The sequence below is a fragment of the Taudactylus pleione genome, unplaced genomic scaffold (assembly GCF_031769625.1).
Source record: "Taudactylus pleione unplaced genomic scaffold, aTauple2 ptg000129l, whole genome shotgun sequence".
NCBI lineage: Eukaryota > Metazoa > Chordata > Amphibia > Anura > Myobatrachidae > Taudactylus > Taudactylus pleione.
In genome coordinates, this window is record NW_028284531.1 from 57,265 (window position 1) to 84,498 (window position 27,234).

General features: G+C 45.4%; 1 protein-coding gene across 1 annotated transcript in view; it reads left to right on the forward strand.

Annotated features, from left to right (window-relative positions):
* The window catches only part of LOC148523575 (tropomodulin-2-like), a 93,812-nt gene that overhangs the window by 23,331 nt on the left and 43,247 nt on the right, over positions 1 to 27,234 (forward strand). The window contains exon 3 of the mRNA XM_088472966.1: positions 9,353 to 9,509. Coding sequence (XP_088329092.1) covers positions 9,353 to 9,509 — 157 coding nt within the window. The remainder of the gene's footprint in view (positions 1 to 9,352; positions 9,510 to 27,234) is intronic.

Here is a 27,234-nt window from a genome sequence, read left to right on the forward strand (position 1 = left end):
AAAACAGGGGACAAAATGAGTGGGGGTCCCCTGTTATTTGAGCACCAGACTCTTTCTAGTGGTGGGGGGGGAGAGGGAATGTCACATCCATTGAAAGCCTTTCACCTGGTTCGGTGGCCAAAGCATTAACCCTGACTGCTAGTCAGCTCAGGCCAGGGATCCCTGGAGAGGTGGGTGCCAGGTTGATAGTGTAGTGTTGTGTAAAAATTAGAAGTTAAAATATTGTCTTTAGCTGTGGTACTACACGTCCCAGCAAGCCTCCCCCGCATGCTGGTACTTGGAGAACCACAAGTACCAGCATGCGGGGCTTTACGGGCCCACTGGTACCTGTAGTTCCACAGCCAATGAAATATTTAAAGAAAGACAAGTCACACCGTGAAAGTACAATTTTATTTAAACACACATGCACACTAACTGACACATATACTCACCTTGTATCCCTGATGACATCATGTCTCCTTGTCCAGTAGGATTCCATTGGGGTACCTGTAATAAAAAATCCATACTCACCTCCTATGCGATGTTCATGTACTTTTGGGTCCCTGTAGACATCCAGGGGGTTAAAACAAAAAACGGAAAAACTCGAAACTATGCCGGACAGGAGGAAAGATATGTGTTTACGCATACCTTTCCTCCGCGCGAATGACTGGGGCACACGTGTGCCCAGTCATTGCAGGAGATGCCAGCCAATCAGTGGACGTCTCCGTCAGACCTGCTCGCTGATTGGCTGTGTGCGGTCAGCCTGTCTCCTCCATAGACTGTCCCCGGCCTGGGCTGACTAGCGGTCAGGGGTAATGCTTTGGCGGGGAAACAGTTGAAAGGTTTTCTCTGGCTGTGACATTACTCCCACGCTAGAAAGAGTCCGGTGCTTGTTATGGAAATTACAGGGGACCCCTACTCATTTTGTCCCCTATTTTTCCACAACCAGGACCGGATCAGAAAAGCCTTGTGCTGGTACTTTAAATACAGGTGCCCCCTATGCATTTTGGCCCCTGTATTTTAAAAACCAGCACAGGCTGTACAGAGCCCGCGGCTGGTTATGTTTCTGGGGAGGGGATGCATGTCATTTTTTAACAAAATAAAAAAGTATTTCATATGTACACAGAGAAACATGCATGTATCTCATGTATATGTGCATGTTTCTGTGTTACTCTGACCTGCTCAGGATAAATTCACTATCCTGAAGCTGGTCTATTGTTTTTTGCGATGTAATATGTGCGTGTGAAGCACTCGCACTGTATTACATTGCCCAACTTCTATCTAGAGAATGGGAAAACATCTGGATGCGAGATGTTTTTTGCGAGTTATAGTTAAGTCCGAAATATGCAAGTTTTACTATAGTCACACCCTATTACATTTGCAAGTGAATAAAATATACGAGTTTAGCTGTAAACTCAAATTTTTTTACAAATTTGCAGTCTATTACATTTGGCCCTGAGTCTTTTTCTATTTATTTACCTATCTGCATGTCTTCTTACAGAGGTTTTTAGGAAAAAGATTCTCGATTCTCATAGTTTGGACAAATGGATAGATAAGCTGGGTACACATTGGACTTCATTCAGAGTCGGTTGTTGCGGCCGCTCGATCATAGGGGAAAGGGGCCGGATATGCAAATGAAGTGATCGTAAGTTGCGTCGCTAAGAAGGGTTAGCTGAACGACCGAGGGTAAGAAGCGGTCGTAAGACTAAATACACGCCCCCTTCTCCATTGCAACACATGTCATCTCCGGGGATATAAGGATTAATCGAGACCATCGGGACCCATCGGAGCTGATCACAGAGCTAAAGGTTGACCATACCATCTCTTAAGCACTACGATCTAGTCAGTGTAATAACCACCCATGTCACGTGTGCCATGACACTACTTTGTTAATTATGCTCTCCCATTAAACTCCCCTCGCATAGTCAGGAACGCCTGCATTCGGATCTCCACACCCGCTGTTCACAAGCACCTTCCCCTGTTACCACCCACAAACGGCTCATTCTATCACTCAAACTAACGACCTGGCTGTGTTCAAGGAGAGAGAGCAATTTCTGATCGTAACAGCTAGTTTGCGCACGCGCATTGCAAATTTTACGCATGCACAGTTTAGCGAACATCGGTTGTGTACGACCGAGCGGCCGCAACGACCGACTCTGAATGAGGTCCATTGTGCCAACAGATTGGCCACTGGGTCGTTCCGCCTACACAGCAACCGATCAGGTAAGCTTTATACCGATCGACTTACCGATCGGCCTTTCAATGTGTGTTCCCTGATATCACAACTGGGCGGGCATTTGAGATGTCAGTCACCGGCAGTTCCTGCAGCAAATGTACTGGCTGGCTGTTAACTGCTCGTACACACAGCCAGATGCGCCAATATATCTGCAGATATATTGAACCATCTGCAATGCTGCAGAGCAGATGTCATATGTCTGTGAACGGGCAATATGTCGCAACGCACTCATGATATATCGGCGATTTGATTGAACGGCCGATATATATTGTCCAGTGTGTACCCAGCTAAAGACACTGTCAGTCAGATCCTTAAGCACTGCTGCCGAACGTATTCTCTGCATCTGGGCAGCACAGACGGTGTAATGGTTAGCGTTACTGCCTCACAGCAATGAGGTCATGGGTTCAATTACCACCATGGCCCTAACTGTGTGGAGTTTGTATATTCTCCCTGTGCTTGCGTGGGTTTCCTCCGGGTACTCCGGCTTCCTCCCACACTCCAAAAATATACTGGTAGGTTAATTGGCTCCCCTCAAAATTGACCATAAAGTGTGTATGTGTGTGAGCATGTGGTAGGGAATATAGATTGTAAGCTCCACTGGGGCAGCGACAGATGTGAATGGACAAATATTCTCTCTGTAAAGCGCTGCGGAATATGTGTGCGCCTTATAAATAACTGGTAATAAATAAAATAAATAAATAAATAATCTTACTTTCTTTTGTTCCAGTAACTGCTCATATCTGCTGATGTGCCCTGCTTAGGTAGGTATTCAATTAGCCGCGGGTTTAGCCGGGCAAAATCCCCACGGCACGGGAAAAGCTATTCAGTAAAATAGTCTTTTTCCCCGCCGAAAAATCGGGACTCACGCAGACACCCACTGATTCAGCGCAAACTGCAGAATCAATGGGTTTTTTCCCCGTTCACGAGCCCGATTTGGTGTTTTTTACGCTGATTTTACCTTGCACCTCCATGAGCTGCGAGGTAAAGTTTGACTCGCGCACGAGGAATCCCCACTAATTCAATAAGTCCGGCGCTGCAACTAGCCAATCCAAGCAACAGGATTATTTAGTTATATGTGTTAGCCACAAGACATAAGATGCCAGGCGCGAGTGAGCCACCAGGTCTGATGCAACTCTTCTTGCGCTGGGCGTCTTTTTTTGAAGAAAATGCGTTTTAGTCTCAACGTGATGCAACTAGGACACACAAGGAGACTTTACTGATTAATTTGATATGTGACACTTTCATACTCCGCACAGAGAAGTGGTGGAACTCAGGGCCTGATTCAGAGCCGGACGCTCTGACCAGAACGCTCGCTCTGAATCAGGGCTTTCCTACCTAAAAATGGAGCGGCCTCGCGGGCGCTCGCATAGCTGTGGATGACCACCCACAGCTTATGCGAGCGGCCAAAAAGATGGTCGCAATGGTCAAGACCATCGCGACCATCGGGCTTGCAATGAGACCCTGCGGTAGGGTCTCGCTGCCGCAAGCCCAGGAGTGCTTTTGGCTCTATCAGAGCCAAAAGCACTCCCAATGACATCACTAGTGAGGTCAGTGGGGCCGGACCCAGACGGTAGGCATTCCCATGGGAACGCCTCCATCTGGGCAGCAACCCCCCCCCCCCCCGGCACGCCCACCAAAGGGGGCGGGCTGTCAGTCACCATCGACAGCACGCCCCCTTTGGTGCGAGAACCATAGCGGAGCTCCCTCCGTCGTGCGCATGCGCATTAGGGCACCATCGACCCGCTTGCGAGCGCTCAGCGCTTACGAGCGGGTCTGAATTAGGCCCTCAGCACCCCCCTCAGCGCTTTTTAAAAAAAAAAAGGGACAGCGCTCGCTGAAAAAAGGGGCATGCTAACACAATAGTATTCCCAATTCAAATTACGCCACATAGTAGCACCATCTTGATTCACCCCTGATTCATATTACACCACATAATATTGTCCCTTATGCAGGTATGACACACAGCAGTGCCCATTTTACACAATGCCCACAGTAGTAGTGCCCCTAGTACACATAATGCCCACAGTAGTAGTGCCCCTTAAACAATGCCCACAGCAGTAGTGCCCCTTTATGCAATGCCTATTGTAGTAGTACTCCCAGTAGTGGTGCCCCTTATGCAGTGTCCCCAGTAGTGGTAGTGCCCCTTATGCAGTGCCCTCAGTAGTGGTGCCCCTTTATGCAGTGCCCCAGTAGTGGTAGTGCCCCTTATGCAGTGCCCACAGTGGTAGTGCCCCTTATGCAGTGCCCCAAGTAGTGGTGCCCCCAGTAGTGGTGCCCCTTATGCAGTGCCACCAGTAGTGGTAGTGCCCCTTATGCAGTGGCCTCAGTAGTGATAGTGCACCTTATGCAGTGCCCCCGTAGTGGTAGTGCCCCTTATGCAGTGCCCACAGTGGTAGTGCCCCTTATGCCAGTGCCCACAATGATAGTGCGCCCAATAGTTGTGCCCCTTATGCAGAGCCCCCAGTAGTGGTAGTGGAGGAGTTCCGTCTCCAAATAGAAGTGACGGAACGCCGTTCCGGACCCATTCTGGACCACTTTAACCCCTGCAAGTGTCACGTATCAAATTAATCAGCACAGGTTCCTGGTGCGTCCTAATGCATCGCAATGCAACTAAGATGCATTTTTGACAAAAAGGCGCCCATTGCTAGCAGAGTAGCACAGGACCTGGCGCGCCACAAGGGGCTGTTTGCAGCGACTGCAGCAATGATGAGCAATGATCTGAAAGTGGTTTGGAGGACAGTAGGCTCACATCATAACATCTCCCATAGTTTTTGAAATCTATATTGGCATGGATGTCCCTGTTTTAACAGCGTTCCAAGGTGACTTGAGACAAGTGTGAGAGGGGAGATATGACACCACAGTGGTTATGCAAACTACAGATGTGTCCTCATACACCTAGCATCTTTTCTCGCGAGGTGCTGGGAGTGATTAGATGCTCCACCATAGGTAAACCAACACACTTTATCCTAAATATTAGGGTATATTTACTAGGTTTATAGAAGTAGAGGTGTTGCCCATAACAACCAATCAGATTTCAGCTATTATCTTCTAGAAGGTGCTAGATAAATGATAAGTAGAATCTGATTGGTTGCTATGGGCAACACCTCCATTTCTATAAACCTGCACTTTAGTAAATATACCCCATTGTGTTTTAGTCCCCATGTTTCAAATGAGTGTTAGTATAGGTAAATATTTTTTTACAGTAAAGAATATGGTTTTATTTGTGATTTTTATAGTCCATATAACTATATTACAGCTATGCATACAGAATAGAAAGATACCCTTTGAAGCATACGCTAAACACTATATTGTTAGTGACACAGGGCTGCTCTAAGCTAGGTAATACCAGTCATGTTACTTAATTGTGTGGCTTTCATTTTATATTCTCTTGGCTGTATTCTCCTTTCCTGCATGCTGGCAGCTGTTCCTCCCACAGAAGCCAATAACAACACTGAGAAAACTCTTTATTGCCTACAAAGTCACCTTAGCTCTTGGAACACATGACTCTGCTTGAAATGAACCATATGAGTTGGGTTTAGGGATGGGAAATGTGCAGAAATTTCCATTCAGTAAATTAGCAGCTTTGCTTTTGTTACAATGTAGCTGAACCAAATATAAGAGAGTAACATTGTGTCATTGTGCGTGCTTCAGGATTAATATTTGTTCCCGTCTAGTATTGCTGCTCCCAATAATACTCACTTTTTATAGGTATAACCTTTTAACGAACAGAGGATTCTTCTGCTATAAACTCAACACTTTTGACATCATAGTACAGTGTGGTTAAAGGACAACTAAATATAAATATAAAGAGATTACAAAAAAAACCAACCTATCCCTTTGTCTATATAGTCTGATGAGCTTTTCAGAATAGAGAATATTACAGACAATGTTGTGACCATGATATATTATCCTGTACACTGCAAACTTTCAGTAATCCCATTGGAGGACACTGGTGCCATCAGCTGCTTTTAGCCACCTTGGGCCTGATGTAGAGTAATACCTCTTTTCCACCAAAACCCCAGGTCCGACCTGGGTTTTTAGACATGGTTCCAACCCTGGTCAGACCCATTTACATTGCACCTTCGATCTGGGTTACTCCCAGGTCAGCCCTGTTCACACTGAACTCAGGTCTGCCCTGCTAAACCTGTGAGGTCATAAAAAGTGGGAGGTGAATGCTCCACAACCACCAATCAGCTCATTTTAGGCAAGACCCAGGTCAGATAACCCAGGTTGCACCGCTTACACTGCACCATTACCCGGGTCCATCCTGGGTCCAACCCTGGTAGCTACCTGGGTTGGATTGCTGGGTCACTTGACCTGGGTTATTTTTCAGGGACCCTTTTACACAGAGCTGCCACCTGGGTAGACCCAACAAAAACCCAGGTTTTTGCTCTGGTGTAAAAGGGGTATTAATGAGGCTTACTGTGCTCAGATGTGCAGGGTTGTGCACACCCCGAGATGAAACCACATCTCCATGTGCAGCTTATGCACCTACAGTAGTTTCCTCATCATCATCATCATCAGTGTGCGCTTCCACTTGCCCTATAATATATATATATATATATATATATATATATATATATATATACACACACACACACATTTCTGTTTAGTGCAGCTCTTTATATATCACATTTGAATGAATATGGCCTCATGAATCCTTGCCTATGTGACAACGAACCATCACAGCCCAGTTCGGCCAGAAGTATAGATGCAATTGATATGTATACAACTCTGCACCACCCGCACTTGATTGTCCCAAAGTTCAGGGCGTGCATAGTGTGAATTAATGCAAAAACTGTCATTTATGCACTCATTATCTACCTCACTATTGCAGTAGTCTCCTAACTGGTCTTGCTAATCTATTCTGAATGCAGATGTGAGCAGTATAGCTCATTCAGGCCCGCTCGCTAAGATGCATACTCTCGCTGCTGCCGATGGTATGCAGTGTGTATGCATTGTGCGCATACGTATGCATACGTAGCGAAAGTTCACAATGCGTTCGCTCGCTGCGCATAGACAGCCCAGCAGAGTGAGTAACAGGGGAAGCCTTTTATAGGTGGTAACAGGGGCTGGCCAGTAAAAACGGGGGAGTGGAGGTGCAAACACAGGCGTGCCTGAGCATCTCAACGGCGTTTTAGAGGTGTGCATAATTATAAGACAGCATCATAGTACATGTCACCTGGCTTGTTTTTACACTGATGTGCTCTTAGTGCTTGCGGAAGGGCATGGTCAACCTCAAGCGCTGTGATCGCATCAGATGTTACCCAATGTACCGTTGGTTGCATACACTTCCTGGACATGACGTGCACACAAGTGGGCGTCTTAAGACAGGCTGGTGGGTGTCTGCATACACTATATGATCGCTCTCTAAGAAATACTGGGCGTGCGAATGCATTGCTGTGCGAAAGCACTGCTTACGCAATTTGCATACACATCGTGCGAGCGGCTCTGAATCAGCTCCAGTGCTCGAAGTGGGAATTTTGAAGTTGGGGTATGTATATTTTAATTGAACCCCCCTTCCCCAAGCTTTAGGGATTTTGATAATAAGATGTAGCCTCTGCTTCTGTCTGAACTCCTGCATCTCTCACTGCGTACTACCCTCTCCCGCTCCCCTGCATCTAACACTGCCTACTTCCCTCACTCACACCCTGCACCTAATATTGCCTACTTCCAGCTCCCACATCCTGCACCCCACACTACCTGCTTCCCTATCCCACACCCTGCACCTTTTGTCTACTCCACACTCCCACATCCTGCACTTCACACTACCTGCTTCCCTATCCCACACCCTGCACCTCTCACTGCGTACTACCCTCTCCTGCTCCCCTGCATCTAACACTGCCTACTTCCCTCACTCACACCCTGCCCCTAATATTGCCTACTTCCAGCTCCCACATCCTGCACCCCACACTACCTGCTTCCCTATCCCACACCCTGCACCTTTTGCCTACTCCACACTCCCACATCCTGCACCTCACACTACCTGCTTTCCTCTCCCACCTCCTGCACCTCACAATGCCTTATTCCTTCTCTCACCACCTGTACCTCTATTTCCATGTCCAGAGTCAGTGCTGGCATATCCCGGCTTCTCCTCCCTGTCCCCCGGCTGGCAGTGGGTTCTCGCGGGTGTCGCATCAGAAGGCAGGGACACTGACTGCTTTGATTAGCGCTGGGTCCAATGGAGCGCTGGGGCAGTTGTGGCGGTGATTTGGACTTGGTGCCGGCTGTGAACCAATCACGGCACGGACTGGCGTGGCTGATTCTGATTGGCTGTCGGTCCGCAAACCGCGATTGGGTAGAGGCTTGCGCTAAATTTAAAAGGCCACAAAAATTAATCAGCAGGACACATCTCCAGATAATACGGAGGAAGCTTCTCTTTTTGTTTCAATCACTGCCGCAGGGGTTGCTGGCTGAAGTGGCAGTATGGCATACCGCCGTATACCGCCTCACTTCGAGCCCTGGCTCTGAGGCTGATCTTCCTCACTAACCATTCATCGTCTGCTGCTCCACTCTGTCAGTCCCTCCACTGGTTACCTGTATTCTACCGAATTCAATATAAAATACTTTTAGTTACACATAAGGCTATCAACCAAACTACACCAACATATATCTCTTTGTATATCTCAAAATACTATTTACTGTTTGTTCCCAGTTGTGAAGCACAACAGAATATGCTGGCACTATATAAAGTAACTGTTATTATTATTAATAATAATAATAATAATAATAATAATAATAATAATATTAAATGATAAGCTATATTCTCACTGTTGTCACTGGTTACATTCTCATCCACAAAATGGCTGCCTCCAGCGAGTGTAAGGGAACAGTACACGGAAAATGAAGGGTTACATTTATATCTTAGGCTTTTTGATGTGTCAGTACCCGGTACGTAGGTAATGATACCGTTCCTTCTGACAGCTGTATATTAAGCCCTTCTTATACTCAGTTCTGCTTTCAGTTTAATAAGTATATGAACATTACAAGGCACTGATCTTTCGCCGTCTAATGATATTTCAGTTTGTTTTAACGAGCAGAAAGACAGCTTCAAATCATTGTAATATAAATAGCTCTTGTTGTTTATATACGTAATTACCTTCTATGTGTTCTTAGTAATCTCCTTCATTTTTGCAGAATGCCCTGTTACCTGCTGGCTTCCGACAGAAAGACCAAACCACTAAAGAAGCGTCAGGGACATTTGACAGGCAGCATCTGCTGACTTACTTGCAGAAAGAAGCCATGGAGCACCAAGACAGGGAGGACTGTGTGCCTTACACTGGGGAGAAGAAAGGTAACCCTGTCATGCATTTCCTGTTCTAAGACTAGAACCCAGTAGGCAACGATGTGGCCGAATAATTAGGTGCAGCTGGATGTGTCATATAATAATGTTCTTAATGTGCCTATACAGCCATATTTATATGCCATTCTGGAATACCAAATGCCAGCAGTATTAAATACTGAGTCTAGCCACACAGGTGTCTGTTTCTTCAGTCAGTTTGGACATTTATATATTTATTTTTTTCCAGATTGCACTGAAATGGCCATGCATATGTGCCCAAATCGGTCATGCGGTCCAATTACAATCGTTCTCATGGCATTTGATTTGTCAGGACACAAATACTTTCACTCAATGTCCAACCTTTAATTGGAGACGATTCAATTGCATACAGTACAACTGCTTTGTGCAGATAGATCTTGTGAGTTTTAGCACTGGGCCTGCTCTGTCGCCAAGGCATCTGAGAGCAATTGCTAGTGAGTCAGAGGTGTACGCCTCTCAGTTGCATCTCTTCTTATAGCCGATTGGGGGTTACTATGTGGCAATGCAAGGTTTGCGCTTAGGCTAAGTTTTATTAGGTGTATTGTGGGCATGTAGGCAGAATGTGTTGAGCTTAAGCAGAGATCTGTCTGATTGCAGATGGGTCTCTTGCACCAAGTATAGTGCTGGTGTAAATGTGATCTGATAATGATGATGGCTACTTTCACAACTGGATGGATGGAGGCTGTGCAGACTGCAGCTGTCTTTCACACAAGTCTGCCTCAGCCCTTATGTGGTTTGGAGTGTAATGAATCACTGATACCCATGCAGTTCAGTTGTTCATCTCACAGGCTGGTTGACCAAATCTTTGACAGTAAAACCTAGTCTAAAGGTGCCCACACACATACCGACTTGCTCCCAATCAGCCGATGTACACGATTTCCCCTGAACTCTCCCCAGGCAGACGTGGTCACGATTTGTAGTTAAAAATGTCCAATCTGACTTAAGATCTATCTTGCAGCCAGTGAATTGTATCCCAGATTGGCTAATCTGCCCTACAGCACGGCAGATCTGAAGATGCGAGGTACGACGAGCGGGGCGAGCATCGGCATCGTGATCAAGAGTAGAAACTCACGATTTGGCCATTTTTTACATTTTTTAAATTGGATGAAAGTCGGTAGGTGTGTGGGCACCTTAAGGGGCATATTCAATTGGGGGTACAGTTTAGCGAGGTAAAGAACGCGTGCTCCCGATACCCGCGGTATTCAGTTTAAAAAAGTGATCACAGGGTTTTCAGCTCTGAAAACCCCATGGCGCATAAGAAAATAGAAAAAAAAAAAAAGATCCTTCCCTGTCCAGGGGTCTCCGCGGCTCTTGGTGGCCTCCCCTTAAATTTGTCACAGAGGAGGGGGCAGCTGAGAGTCCTGGGGGCTGCTGGGAGGCGCAAGGGCTGTTTTGAGATGTACTTCCACCAGCACTGGCTAAAGGGAGGGTGGGGGTCGCACACACACTCACCCATACACACTTACAAACACACTCACCCTGCTGCAGAAGACCCGGCTACTGATGCTGGAGGAAGAAGACAGCGCTTCGGAAGGTGAGTTTTTAAGGACTAATTAAGCTAATTGGAAACATCCAAATTGCTTATTTAGTCCTCAGGAGGGGTGCCGCTGGGGTCCCAGAGCAAGTCCCACTGATTTTTTCTAAAATAAATGATTTTAGGAAAAACAGACTTGCTCTGGAAGTGTGAGAAAAAAGATGCAATCATTTTTGTAGAAATTACCGCGTCCCATTTTCAGTCATGTAATTGAATAGCAAAACCCAGTGGCTGTGGGTAAAAGCCCGCACCAAAGGTTTTTTTTTTGTTTTTGTTTTTTAAAAAGGCCCACCCGAAATTGGATTACCCCTTATATGTGTGGTCAAATTCACAAATACTATCACTGCCGTACATGCACTTACAAATCACAGCTGTACAAAACGGAATCTGTATCTTTTCACAGCAGGATATATATTTGGTAGCTATATATACCCTATACAGCATTTGTTTTTACATTTTATTTGCATCAATATTTTGGTGAAAGGCAGCGCTGAAATCCTCCACTAAAAACCTGTGCTTGCCCCCGGTTCTCCCCTGTTTAAAGAACAAACTGTTACATCCATAACAGTAATTTAATTATATGTGTAACAAGTAAACCGTAATCCACAGAAAGTTTTACCTGGAGTAATGGCAGCAGGCAAGGTAGGGGTTAATAGCTGAAGCAAACAGATGCAGGTGTGTGCTAGCGTCTGCTGCTGGAAACTAGCTGGAGGATCAGAAGTCTAGTAATTAACCTGCACAGGTGGACATGCACAGAAACAGTCAGGATGCAGATCTGGATTGTAGCAGGTCAACTTTTCAAGATGCAGGTTGGAACAATGCCAAAGCAGCAATGCTGGATTTGGACTTGATTGTGGCAGGCCAGCTACTCAGGATGTAGGTAGGAATAATATTGTACCTGCAATGCTGTATGTGAACTTGGTTGTGGCAGGCCATCTACTCAGGATGCAGGTAGGAATAATTTAGTACCTGCATTGCTGTATATGAACTTGGTTGTGGCAGGCCAGCTACTCAGGATGCGGGTAGGAATAATTTAGTAAAAAAAAGCAAAAAAAAAAATAAAAAAATATGGTAGTTGCTCAGATCAGCTTAATTGCATAACACAGGTGCTTGTAAAGGGCGGGGTTTACTCTGAACACAGAAAAAAAGAGATTTGCCCCCCAGCACACTGCAGCAAAAACAATACTTAAGTCCTACATGATAATAGCGATTCAGAGGTATTAGTTACATACATTTGCAAATATATGAATAAGCGCCAGGCCAATCGTCAAGGCTCCTCTATACTGGCGTCCCTAGCATTAAGGGGTTCACGTCCGAGAAGCAAGGCACCCCAAAAAAATTCCAACCAAGGGCCATCCCCAGGGCATCACACGAAAAAGGGAAAAAGGTGATAGTGAAGTATAAAGAAAAGATGTGTAAGTATGAATCAATAAGTGTTAATTTTTTTGGGGTACCTTGCTTCTCGGACGTGAACCCCTTAATGCTAGGGACGCCAGTATAGAGGAGCCTTGACGATTGGCCTGGCGCTTATTCATATATTTGCAAATGTATGTAACTAATACCTTTGAATCGCTATTATCATGTAGGATTTAAGTATTGTTTTTGCTGCAGTGTGCTGGGGGGCAAATCTCTTTTTTTCTGTGTTTAGGAATAATTTAGTACCTGCATTGCTGTATATGAACTTGGTTGTGGCAGGCCAGCTACTCAGGTTGCAGATAGGAATAATGTTGTACCTACAGTGTTGGATATCGCTTGATTGTGGCAGGTCAGCTATTCAGGATGCAGGTGGGAGTTTGTAGCAGAACTTGTACTTGATATAGTTGAACTTCGCAGGATGAATCCACAGGTACACGTAGGGACTAGACACAAATCGGAGGTGACACAAAAGGTAAGCTGGAGAGTCTTGGCAAGGCACAGATACGTAGCTGGGATGGACACAGGAACAGGGCAGAATCCAGCAGGACACAGGAGTAGGATTGTCAGGAACAGGACACTGAGGACCCGATTCAGACCTGCTCGCAAGATGCGATCGCTCGCTGGCAAAAAGGGGCCGGATATGTAAATTAAGCGCTCGCACTGCGTCGCGTAAGGACGCCCACTGTGTGTTAGCGAGCTATGGCAAAGTGCGCTCACAAATGTCTGAAGACGCCCGCTTGCCACTCACAACACGTCATCTCCGGGAAATGTATGATTAATTGGGACCATCGTGAGCCATCGGAGCTGCTCGCAGCCCTTTGGGTTGCCTTTCCCCGCCGCAAGCACTGCGATCAGTGCAGGCTGAAATACATGCAGGTGACGTGTACAATGACGCTACTTTGCTAATTATGCACGCCCTTTAAACGGCATTTTGGCGGGCAGACACCGCTCCCCCGTTCACATGCACTTTCCCCTGTAACCACCCACAAACGGCACTATCTGTAACTCAAAGCAGCGACCTGATAGTGGCTTACGAGCTACCAAAATCAGATCGCAACAAATGGCTTGCGCACTGCGAATTATACGCATGTGCAGATGGACGAAAATCGCTCACAGTGAGCGGGTCTGAATCAGGTCCTGAGTCTGGGAGCAAAGGTATACAATGGCAGGATACTGGACACAGGAACAAGGGTTCAGGAGCAAGGAACTGCACCGCATGCAGCGACCACGTGAACATCCACTAGGTGCAGAAACTTATTAATATCACCAGCAGGCAGGAACTGACTTGAATCCCTAATGAAGGGAGAGGTCTCTTGTGATTGGTCCATCAGGCTGAGGTCAGGTAACGAGACTACTAACAGGTGAGTAGCAGCCAGAGTCCAGGTAGCTAGAATAGCGACTGAGAGCCAATAAGGCAGAGAGCCGCAGCAGCACATGGAACAATTACTGGACCGAGAGTTAGAGTTCCTCACTGTTTTTCTCAATAAACCAATAATTTAGGTCCAGATTCTGGACTGTGGAAGTACATGGCTCTCACGCAACTTTTTTCTTAATAATACATGATTTGAATGACTTGTCCCTGGCATTGCTTAGCATTACACCAGTTGCTGTTGTACAGTTATCTGAGCATTCAGAACTCAGTTTTTCCACATTGACACTGGTCACTGTGTAATTTATATATGAATGCAATAAAGCAGTATCATCATTTTCTTTTTGGTATCATTTTGGAACTGCAAACTTGGGAAGTATTTCATACAAATATGCAAATACCAACTCTCCTGCCCTAAACTAGTTGACTTGTCTGCTGTGAGATCTTCTACTTGTGACAATAATAATGTGCTGATATGAAAGTTTGGCATGTATGACTATTCATGCATTGTCATTGTGGCAGAATGCAGAAGTGACTCTGGGTTATTGGTTGAAAAGCCACCAGACATACATGTATTTATAATGAGTGAGGGTGTGCGGTGTTCATGGGCCCCTGGGTCCCAAAAAGCACACTCGGCACTCATAGTATACTTAGCTTGTGCGTGTCCCTCCACTTCCACAGCGCCATCTTCCCAGTGACATCTTCAGGAAGATGGCACCACGCAAATAGGACTGTGGCAGAGCCTTTGCTCTCTTGTCCGCATGCACAATCTTCCAAAATATCACTGGGAAGATGGTGCCACGGAGGAGGATCCCGCTTGCCGGCACAAGGTAAGATGCGGGACTTGGGGGAGGGGATTCGCTGCACATAAGCCACCTCAGGCATTAACAATTAAAATACCCCTGTCACCAGATTCTCGCTTAAGGTCTCTGATAGGTCCAGTCTAACTGGAAATCATGCTGTTATTGCTAATTAATTCTATCCACTGTTTGCTTACACAGATATTTGTAAATATTCAGCTCTGAATTTCCTCTTACAGACACTTTGCACAATCATTTGCAGGGATTCTGTCTACACAGGAATGCTGCTTGCTGGAGGCTCATTTGTTTAAACTTTCTCTTATTTGTCACATTTATATTACTTTTGTTATTGTGTGCATGGTATTGTACACTCGGTCACCCCACCTCAGATAGCAGCACAAATTAGAATGTTCTGCACACCCAAAAATGCTACTAAATTGCTAGTTCCCTGCATATTTCCTCATTTGTAAAGCATCTTTTCAGTCTATAAGTTACATCATTTTGCCCAGCTGCAGCTGGATTCCTTAAGTATGCTAAAGTATTCCTCTTGAACTTTACACAGCTAAAGTGCGTATGATAAGTTTGATAAGTTTGTTTCAGCAATGGACAAGTTAAGTATTTTCCCACTTGTGATAGAGTTCAAAGTTATTGCAGATCCTCAGTCAGCAATGGGTTTATTTATACTGTTCAATGGTGAGATTTGCTTGTTTGTGTTTGTCTTTTGTGCATTTAGAGGAACATGTGGTTTCTATTATAATGTGGGAGAAGCCAAAAGTTTCCTATCAAATACATTACATAATTGAAAAAAAAATAAGGATTGGCTAATTATCCAGATACTCATGTTTTTTTTCTACTATTGCAATTTGTTTCATGCCCTAAGTCAGAAGTTCTCAAACTTTTTTGAATCGCGTCGCCCCATAGCATTATTTTCACGGCACCCATAAGTCAAACGTTTGTTATTGAGTAATTCAGATTTTTTTTTTAGTAAAGTGATGTAAATTGAGCTTACCTGTCATCCTTAGGTTCAATAATGTGGTTATGGACAGGTTTCAGCTTCTGTTTGTCCACATATTTTTATTACATTGACCATAAATAATTTGATTTGGTGCTGGACCACCAACCTGAGGCACCCCTGCAAGTGCCCTGAGGCACCCAGTTTGGGAACCACTGCAGTAAGTAAATTACTAACACTGTTCTAAAAGGTAAGCAGTCGGGAAGCTGGCGGACCTAATCCCGACAGCCGGCTTCCCGACTGCTTAATCCCGGCAAGGCACTAATGACATGCGTCGAACTCCCGACACCTGTCATTAGACCTACGCCGAGAGCCCGACACCCGGTTTACCGATCAAAGGTAAGCCGGGCGCAGACAGCCGCGCGCGGGGGGGGGGGGGGATGGTTAGGTTTAGGGCTCCTGGGGGGGGACTTAGGGTTAGGCACCCCCCCTGGGAGGTTAGGTTTAGGCTAGGGGAAAGGGGGGTTAGGGTTAGGCACCCCCCCCCAGGGGACTTAGGTTTAGGCTGCGGGGAAGGGGGGGGTTAGGTTTAGGCACCCCTAAGGGAGGGTTAGGGTTAGGGGGTAGAATAAGGTTAGTTAGTACTTACCTTAGGACGATCGAGATTTCCTCCTGTGCCGGGCAGCCGCTGTCGGGATTTGAACGGCTGGCGGTAAATCATAATGATTCCTTCTAAAACTCTGATTCTAACCACTTACATCCAAGTACTAACTTATGCACACTGTGTAAAATGTTTTAGATCCAGTATACGTTTAGACATATTTCCTAATCACTATCATATTTTATTAGCATTATTTTTAGAGTGTCTACAGAGTTATGACTTGCAGTGCTGGACCCCCCCCCCCCCCTTCCCCAGTAAAATCCACCACCCACAGCTGTTTCTGTTTTATTTAATAACTGAGGGCCTGATTCAAAGCCGAACGCTCTGACCAGAGCGCTCGCTTTGAATCATGGCCCTCCTACCTGAAAATGGAGCTGCCTTCTGGCCGCTCGCATAGCTGTGGGTGACCACCCACAGCATATGCGAGCAGCCAAAAAGATGGTCGCGATGGTCAAGACCATCGCGACCATCGGGCTTGCGACGAGACCCTGCGGTAGGGTCTCGCTGCCGCAAGCCCAGGAGTGGTTTTGGCTCTATCAGAGCCAAAATCACTCCCACTGACATCATTACTGATGTCAGTGGGGCCGGCTTCAGACGGTAGGCGTTCCCATGGGAACGCCTCCGTCTGGCTGCCACACCCCCGGCACGCTCACCAAAGGGGGCGTGCTGTCACTCACCATCGACAGCACGCCCCCTTTGGTGAGAGACGTATTCCTCGGCGCTCACCGGGTCTCGCGCATGCGCACGACGGAGCTCCATCCGTCGTGCACATGCGCATTCGCACAACATCGACCCGCTTGCGAGCGTCCTTTGCTCGCGAGCGGGTCTGAATGACCCCCTATGTCTCAACCTACATTTGAAAAATTATGATCACCATCACCTTTATGGTATGATTGGTTAATCATACTCCTGACTACAATCCTACAAAATCCCTGACTTTGTGCAAGTGTACCTAGAAGAATTGATGCCGTTTTGAAGGCAAAGGGTGGTTACAGGAGTTTATATAAATATATATTGTGATAGAAGCACTGGTAAAGTGGTCAGTGGCAGGTACATTTGTCCTAGGTTTTTGGCCTATGTGTTCTAAAAAAAACCAGGAGAAGTCTGTTTTGTAAGCAGACCAAAATGTCAGCTTTATAGAAAAGCCAGTTTGGGTCCTGGGGGTGTGGATGTGAGGAGGCCACTCCAGGTTTTGGGCCTTTCAGCTGGGTTTGTTTGTGGCTGAGTGTCTCACACCTGGGAGAGCAGGCACACTAGCCCGTTCAGAGACTCTTGGTGATAATCCTTGTAAGTACTGTGCACGTATTTTGTTGATGGTGAGGGCAATAGGCCCTACCATTGTTATAGAGAGGGAATCTGCTGTGTAGCTAGTGCCCAGCCAGGCTTGCACTTATGTTTATGTTTTGTCTATGTTTATATTCATTTGGCACAATAAAGACTGGCGCCGACCAGTTTGTACGAGAACCCCAAACTTGTATCCTGTTTCTACAGCTGCTGTGTGTGTGTAAAGAGGGAGTCCATCTACCCCAGGAGAGGGATCCCTATCCTGACTGTGTCATATTATATATATATATATATATATATATAATATATATACAGTCAGGTCCATAAATATTGGGACATTGACAGAATTTTCATATTTTGGCCTCTAGTCACCACCGCAATGGCTTTGAAATGAAACAAACAAGATGTGCTTTAACTGCAGACTTTCAGATTTAATTTGCGGGTAATTACATCCAAATCAGGTGAACGGTGTAGGAATTACAACGGTTTCTATATGTTGCCTCCCACTTTTTAAGGGGCCAAAAGTAATGGGACAAACTAAACAATCCTAAATCTAACTTTCACTTTTTAATACTTTGTTGCAAATCCTTTGCAGGCAATTACAGCCTGAAGTCTGGAACGCATAGACATCACCAGACGCTGGGTTTCATCCCTGCTGATGCTCTGCCAGGCCTCTACTGCAAATGTCTTCAGTTCCTGCTTGTTCTTGTGGCATTTTCCCTTCAGTTTTGTCTTCATCAAGTGAAATGCATGCTCAGTCGGATTCAGGTCAGGGGATTGACTTGGCCATTGCATAATATTCCACTTTTTAGCCTTAAAAAACTCTTTGGTTGCTTTTGCAGTATGCTTCTGGTCATTGTCCATCTGCACTGTGAAGCACCATCCAATGAGTTCTGAAGCATTTGACTGAATATGAGCATATAATATTGCCCAAAACACTTCAGAATTCATTCTGCTGCTTTTGTCAGCAGTCACATCATCAATAAATACAAGGGAACCAGTTCCATTGGCAGCCATACATGCCCACGCCATGACACTACCGCCACCATGCTTCACTGATGAGGTGGTATGTTTTGGATCATGAGCAGTTCCTTTCCTTCTCCATACTCTTCTCTTCCCATCACTCTGGTACAAGTTGATCTTTGTCTCATCTGTCCATAGGATGTTGTTCCAGAACTGTAATGGCTTTATTTAGATGTTGTTTGGCAAACTCTAATCTGGTCTTTCTGTTTTTGTGGCTCACCAATGGTTTACATCTTGTGGTGAACTCTCTATTCACTCTTGTGAAGTCTTCTCTTGATTGTTGACTTTGACACATATACACCTACCTCCTGGAGGGTGTTCTTGATTTGGCCAACTGTTGTGAAGGGGTTTTTCTTCACCAGGGAAATAATTCTTCTGTCATCCACCACAGTTGTTTTCCGTGGTCTTCCGTGACTTTTGGTGTTGCTGAGCTCTCCGGTGCGTTCTTTCTTTTTAAGAATCTTCCAAACAGTTGATTTGGCCACACCTAATGTTTTTGCTATCTCTCTGATGGGTTTGTTTTGATTTTTCAGCCTAATGATGGCTTGCTTCACTGATAGTGACAGCTCTTTGGATCTCATATTGAGAGTCGACAGCAACTGATTCCAAATGCAAATGTCACACCTAGAATCAACTCCGGACCTTTTACCTGCCTAATTGATAATGAAATAACGAGGGAATAGCCCACATCTGTCCATGAAATAGCTTTTGAGTTGATAATCCCATTACTTTTGGCCCCTTAAAAAGTGGGAGGCACATACAGAAACCGTTGTAATTCCTACACCGTTCACCTGATTTGGATGTAATCACCCGCAAATTAAATCTGAAAGTCTGCAGTTAAAGCACATCTTGTTTGTTTCATTTCAAAGCCATTGTGGTGGTGAATAGAGGCCAAAATATGAAAATTCTGTCAATGTCCCAATATTTATGCACCTGACTGTATGTGTGTGTATATATATATATATATATCTATATATATATATACAGTGATATCGCTCAGTAGAGAGGTCAGTGGTGCACTGCCTAGGTTCATAAGGGTCCACACGCAGCTTTTCATGTTTAGATGGATATAAATGGTGCTTTACTGTCAGCAATCAGGAGCAGAAATAACAAACACCTAGCCTCCATTATGGCCAGCTAATCTGCAAATGTAACACAGTTTCAAAAGCCTCAATCCTGTCTCTCTCATGTATAAACACGGCCCCCTGGCCTTCACACAAAGTCTCTCTTGTGGTCCTCCTTGCACCGCATGCAAGTATGAACATTGGCCTCCTGGCCTGCAACTTGGCTGCTATAGCTTCACACAAACAGTCTTAGAGATTTGTGGTCCTCCCTACCTGACTGCAGGTCAGGACACTGGCCTCCTGGCCCCCACTGACCTCCAGGCACACTGGGCTCTTAAGGTGCCACAGTCCCACATGTACTCTCTTCTCTTGCAGCCTGACTGGTCTGCCTCGTTAGCTTCACCTGAGCTCTATCCACAAGGCAGCCTATAGGTGTGGTCACAATTACTATTTCCACCCTATGTGGGCGGATCCCTCCAGCCCCACACAGAATGAGTTGCTCACTATCGCCACCTAGCTTGGTATTGCCACTATATATATATATATATATATATATATGTCACTGGAGCCGGCATTCCACAATAACCAAAAATACTTGCCCAGGTACCATCTGAGGTGGAGAAGACCTGTTGAATAAAAATGCAAAACAGCGGCACTCACGGGGCTGAATAAAGAAGAGTCAGGTACACCTATTGTGTACCTGACTCTTCTTTATTCAGCCCCGTGAGTGCCGCTGTTTTGCATTTTTATATATATATATATATATACACAGTATATATACATAGTGTCTTTTTAATGGTAGCAGACACTGCACCTTAGCATGCGTGAGCATAGGCCTGGACACACACACTGGCACATATCAGAAAATAAGCAGACAACATAAAAGTAGATTTCTCAACACTCCTTGTGCTAATGTCTGTGGACCCTCCAGGTCCTGGCACCCCAATGCTAACCACCACCCCGAGCCTATCACCTGGCTAGCTTATCCAGCATCAGGAGCAAGGAGCATCAGGTGTGTAGGAGTTTTAAACCCTTCCTGCGCTCCAGTGATTATTCTAGCTGGGTCTGTGTAAATGTGAACACCTGGAATTCCACACCTCCACTGCTAATGCAGAATGCACAGGTTGCAGTCCAGCCTCCCTTGGAGGGAGCTGATTCCACCAGAATGTGGGCAATTCAGGTGAGAGCCAAACCCCTTTAACCACATATCCACCCCCTTTCGCTTTTCCAAGCTTGGGGAGGCACACATATTCCTTGGTGACGGCCAACACCCTTCAGTCTTCTTCTTGCGGACACTGGGTTGTACTTTTCCCTGCCATTCTGTGGACAACGTATCTCTCAAAGAGCCAGTTGGACATCCGAGCGGGCTAGCGAAAAGTACAGGGTTTGGACTTTCTTCTTGCCAGGGTTTGAGCAAGTTGACATGGTATATCTGCTCTGCATGTCTCCTTCCTGGCTGCCAGACACGGTAATTTATCGGTCCTACAGGTTCCACCTCTTCGTAGGGCCCGTGCCAATGTGCACACAACTTCCTTTCTTGTATCGGCACCAACACTAGAACTTTGTCCCCTGGATAAAACTTTCTGACCTGAGCTGTGGCATCATAGGCTTGTTTCTGACGAGCTTGGGCCTCTAGGGTTTTCTCGAACAATGGGCCCTATTTTATACAGCCATTTAAAATGTTAAATTTAAAATTTTATTTAAATTTCTGACGAACTCCACAACTTTCGGTTCCTTTATTTCCTGCTGTCCCAACCTTCCTTCAAGATGTCTAGGACGCCTCTTGGTTGCCTTCCAAAGAGGAACTCAAAAGGGCTAAACCCGGTTGAGGATTGGGGTACCTCACATATGGCAAACATGAGGTAAGGAAGTACTTCATCCCACTCCCGTTTATTATACATGACAGCCCGGCATATCATAGACTTTATAAGGTCCATTTAAATCTTTACAGCAACCCATCCATCTGTGGGTGGTATACTGAGGTATGCAGTCGTACTATTCCCAACTTCTTACACAGTTCTGCCATTACTTGGGACATAAATGGAGTCCCCTGATCTGTAAGGATTTCTTTAGGAAACCCAAGACGAGAAAAGAGGAGCATCAACTCCTTGGCTCCTTGGCAATAGTAGTTGTTTTGGTATTCCGCAAGGGTATCACTTCTGGATAGCGGATGGCGTAATCCAAGATCACCAGAACATATTGGTTACCCAGCTTTGATTTTTCCAGTTGACCAACGAGCTCCATTGCAATGCGGTCAAATGGTACCCCAGCAATAGGCATTGGCACTAGTGGTGCTCTCAAATGAGGCCTTGGGCTATTCTTCTGGCACACAGGACACCGTTGGCAGTATAATTTTACTTCAGCCGTGATTCCTCGCCAAAAGAATTGGAGCAGAATACGTTCCAGTGTTTTCTTTTCTTTGAGATGACCTCCCCAAAGATGGATATGAGCGGCTCGCAACACTAGTGGTATATGTACCCTGGGCACCAACAACTGCTCAATCTTCTTCCCTTGCTCCACTTTGATCTATATAGTAGATCAACTTTAAGGACAAAATATGGAGGGCCCTCCGGTGGGTAGGCAGTTTTTATGATGCCATTAACTTCTATGACACTAGCCATGACATTCCCGAGGGCAGCATAAGTTTGTTGATCTCAGGCAAAACTTTGCAGGTCTATGTCAGGCGGCAGCGTATCCCAGTCCAGACTGGGGCTATTCTCACGTAAGATTGGTGAGTCAGACGTTCTTTCTCCAAAGAGGACTGGCTGTCCTTTTCCACTCTTCTTCCTTTTCCGAGGTAGGGCCTTGGAGACTTTTCATTGGAGTTGTCTCTGTGGTTCCTTCACAAGCTCAATAAATCCTGGGAAATTGCGTCCCAATATGATCGGATAGGGGAGCTTAGGACCAACTGCCGCGACCACCTCATAAGTGCGCCCCTTTATGGTGATGCTCACTCGCACTCAGGATAAGTTTTCTGTGGATCCATGAATGTGGAGTACTTCAACTAACCCTGGCACCTTTTCTACTGCCCTGAGCAGGACAGCCTCTAAGATCAGGTTAGCTCACTCCCTGAGTCTATAATAGCTTGGAGTTCTCGGCCATTTAGCAACACAGTTTCCCACATTAACAGGGTCTGGCATCCAGGGGTCCCATCGTGCAAAAAGCGGGGTACGTAGCGCCCATAATAGCAACCCCACACTCCATAGGCTCTGTTTTCCTGGGATAGTCCCGCCTTATATGACCTGGCTCTCTGCACTCATATCAAATGACCCTGGCATCTCCAGCGGTTTTTCCTTGAGGAGGGGTGACAGTCATGGTCACAGGCCAATGGGGTACCATCTTAACGGTTCGCTCATTCACTGGTTTCTTTTCTGCCATTTTTGTAATATTTCCTGCGGTCTCATACTGCTCCAACACTGTACTAAAGTCCTCTAGATTTTGAGGATCTGCGTGTATGACCCAGCATTGCATATTCCGCCCTAGGGTTCTTATACTTTTTCAACAACCACCGTCTCTACAATCTGAGCGGCAGTGCGGTCTTCTGGCTGGAGCCAACTCCGCCCCTGTCTGGTGACTTCTGCAACCTGCTTCTGAATAGGGACCCCTGGTAATAGGGCCCATTCATGGAAGCGCTGCGCTTTCCCAGAAAGAGTGAGACCTGACCTGGCCAGAATAACACTTTTGACTAGGTCATATTTCTCTGCATCAGCAGAGGACAAATCAACATAGGCTTTCTGAGCCTCACCAGTGAGATAGAGGGCAAGTCTATCAGCCCAAGTACCCGCTGACCATTTTAAATGCTGTGCCACCCTCTCAAATATCAGCAAATACACCTCTGGGTCATCTGAGGCAGACATTTTCTTTAGATGCCTAGCACCTGTTGTGCCCATTGACTGGGTCACTAACTGAACATTTGTTCCTCTGTCTTTTGGTGAGAGGCCAACAAATTTACTATAGTGTGAAAAACTTCCTCCATTTTTATAGTAGGAGGGGTATGTACAAGTGTAGGTGCTTTTAGATAACAAGCCAGTTTACACAAATAAATATATCTCTTTCTTTCAGCAACGCAATTGTAATTGCTGTTTAACACAGAAAAAGAAACACTGCTTTTTTTCCCCAGAAATGCAGGGGTTAAACAGAACACAGGAATAAAAAACTAGCTATTTCTCTTCCAGTACTGCAGTGCTTAATTAGACCTCAGTAATGTGTGTGTCTTGCTCTTGTTCAGTCAACAGGTGAGCTTAATTAGACTGCATACTAGCTGGAGAAGATACTAGCATTTATTATATCTCAAGCACCTTAGTAAATACAAAGCAAAGTAACTTTTTTTTTCCCTCAGTACACATAAACCAAAGTTTTACACAGCAAGTTACAGTGTCCTTAATATAACTGCGGTTTTTCTGGTTCGCCAACCATACTCACGTATGCCAAATGTTTTGCCTGGTCAGATCCTTCACTACGGCGTAGGCTTCTAGCAGTTGCACTGCGACACAGCAGTGCAGAGTCCCCGTATGGGCCACCACATGTAACACGGGGTATTGAAATGAGAACTCCAAACAGGCGGGTACTTGGTACAGCAGTGTCTTTTTAATGGTAGCAGACACTGCACCTTAGCATACGTGAGCATAGGCCTGGACACACATAACAGAAAATAAGCAAACAACATAAAAAGTAAATGTCTCAGCACTCCTTGTGCTAATGCCTGTAGACCTTCCAGGTCCTGGCACCCTAATGCTAACCACCACTCCCAGCCTATCGCCTGGCTAACTTATCCAGCTTCAGGAGCAAGGAGCATCAGGTGTGTGGGAGTGATTATTCCAGCTGGGTCTGTGTAAATGTGAAAACCTGGAATTCAACACTTCCTGTGGGCAATTCAGGTGAGAGACAAACCCTCTCACCACGATATATATATATATATATATACACAAGATCTGCCAGCGCTCAATATAATAAAGGCAACTTTCTCTGGTGCACCGTTAGTATTAGATATATATATATATATATATATATATATATATATACATTCAATGTGTGTACTGTATGACGCAGCGGCCTAGTTGTCATAGCCAATAAGTTAACCCTGCATTATTTCTATAAGCTCTTCCAAAGTCATATTTCCACACAAGAAGCACAAACTTCATTTATAGTTGTAAGATGCTGTTTCGCTGAGGGAATAGTAAAGATATTATTTTACCTTAGTAATGCAAAATAATTAATTAATAAGATGTGTATTTCTGGGCTTAATTATATTAACTATGTCCAACATGCTCTCATTCACTCCTCTGACCATCATCCCAATAACACCTTAGCCAAGTGATTCCCCCCCCCCACACAGATGCTCACCACCTGCCTATTTTTTTTGTATTCTTTTCTATCCCCTCTGTGTTCACAGTCTTGTGTCCCCCATGGGTTTTCTATGTGGTTCCTACCAGGGGCGTAACTAGCTATGTGAAGACCCCATAGCGGGCCCCTATGTACAACCCAATGGTGAAAATGTATATGACACATGTAACTTTGACAAGGAAGATGGGCGCCTCTCAGCTCTGGGCCCCATAGCAGCTCCATTACTTGCAGCTATTGTAGTTATGACCATGGTTCCTGCCCTTTTGCTTGTCCTTCTCACCTTGTTTCTTTGGATTCTTGACCCATCTCTAGTGTTGGACTTTGGAATAAAGGCAGAGCAGTAACTAGGGGTGCACGACCTGTGCCTTAGGGCTCTGTGAGTTGCACCGTCACTTCCCCACAGCATCTGCATGTGGCTTACAGGGTGCCTGGACCCCTTACCCAGCAACCAGTAGCACTACTGCAGAGCTGCCTGGAGGGTCCAAGAAATACATCTGGTCAGGCAACCTGTAGAGCTGCCTAGAGCATCCTTAGGACCTTTTATTTTTTTATTTTTTTTTATAAATCTAACTTACAAATTCCATGTTTAGTTTTGGAATTTGCTGTCATTTTCAGTGTAAGAGCTACAAAGCATCTAGTCAGGAGGTCTCTGGATTAGTTTAGTTTTTTTGGCTGTAACTTTGCTTAAACCACAGAAATAAATTGTAAAGTAAATCTATTATTATCCAAACAAGAACCTTGAATAAGTTATATTTAGTAATCCAGCAAATCTTACTGCTGATCTCTGTCTTAATTGCCTGTAGTTAAATTCAAGTTTGTGAAAGATGAATGAGAAGAATATGCAATTTACCCACACACACAAATAAATGTTCTGACTTATCTAGTAAAAGCTAAAATAAGCAGCAAAATAAGCTAAATAATGGTAGGGAATCTAAATTGTAAGATCCACTGGGGCAGAGACTGATGTGGATGACTAAATATTCATGCTGGCCATACACGCTGCAATTATCGGGACGATCCGCCCGATATCGGCGGATCGCCGCGATAATTGTAGCATGGGGGGGGGGCGACTGAGGGTTAAATATTGCTTGGTCGGGCATGCTGGATTGTCCAGCATGCCCGTCCGATGCGATATTTACCCGGTAACTGTCGGCCGCATCAGGCAGTGTATGCCCAGCGCGGCCGACAGACAGATATTTCCTGTGTTCCTTCCTACGGAAGGAACAGGGAAATGTCTCCTCCCCCGGGGGCTGAGCGCAGATGTCGGGCTATACACTGTGAGATTTCTCTCACAGTGTATGCCGCAGACATCTGCGGCTGGCAGCCGGCCAGATAAAATGTCTGTCAGTCTGACAGACATTTTATCTTGCTGTGTATGCCCAGCATAAGACACAGAATATACAGGTACTGTAGGTGTGTTATATAAATAACTGGTAATAAATAAATAAGGGACTCATGGCTCTGAGATGTCACTGTCTCTTATCTGTTAGGTTGCAGGTTCATGAATATTTACCAATGATAAGTGAACTATAATAAAAAAGAGCCAAATGGTAATGATTACTTACCAGAATGAGGTATGTGAGTGACCCAGTGGTCTCTGCCTTTACAAATATTTACGCAACGCCCTCATTAGCACACTTGGGACTCTGAGCAGAATATCTATAGTGTATATTCCTCCCAAGTCTCTAGACAGAACTTTTAGTGACACACGTTACACATACGTTCCTACTTTTTGCATTCTCCTCTCTGGGAGAAGCCTGGAGAGGAGATGCAGCTGACCACTTTGGGGCAGGGCCAGGCTATTTTCATCATTAGGCACCGCCCACAACACAGCACAATGCTGTGAATTGCGGATTTGTTGGGTGGGGGTGGGGGGCTATATGTTGTGATTTGCATCATTTTGGCCCGCCCCCCCTACAGACCCGCAAATTCTGGTATTATCTATCCCATTATGCCCACTTCACTAGGAAGTGGGTGGGATAAGGGAGATCCACCCACTCTTCTGGAGGACCCCCAAAAAATTGTCAGTCTCCCGCACTTTCCAGGAGAGTATATTGTTACATCCATGGCCACTGGGTATGTCAGTGGTTTCATTTCTGCAATATTTCCTTTACTTTCACTTTTCTTCTGGGTATAGTTATCACCAACATATGGCGGATTGGCCATAGGACTTACCAGAATTTTTCTCTGTGGGCCAATGGCAGTGTGGGGTATTCTGAAGCATTTTTTTTTTATTTCTTTTATTTATTGAT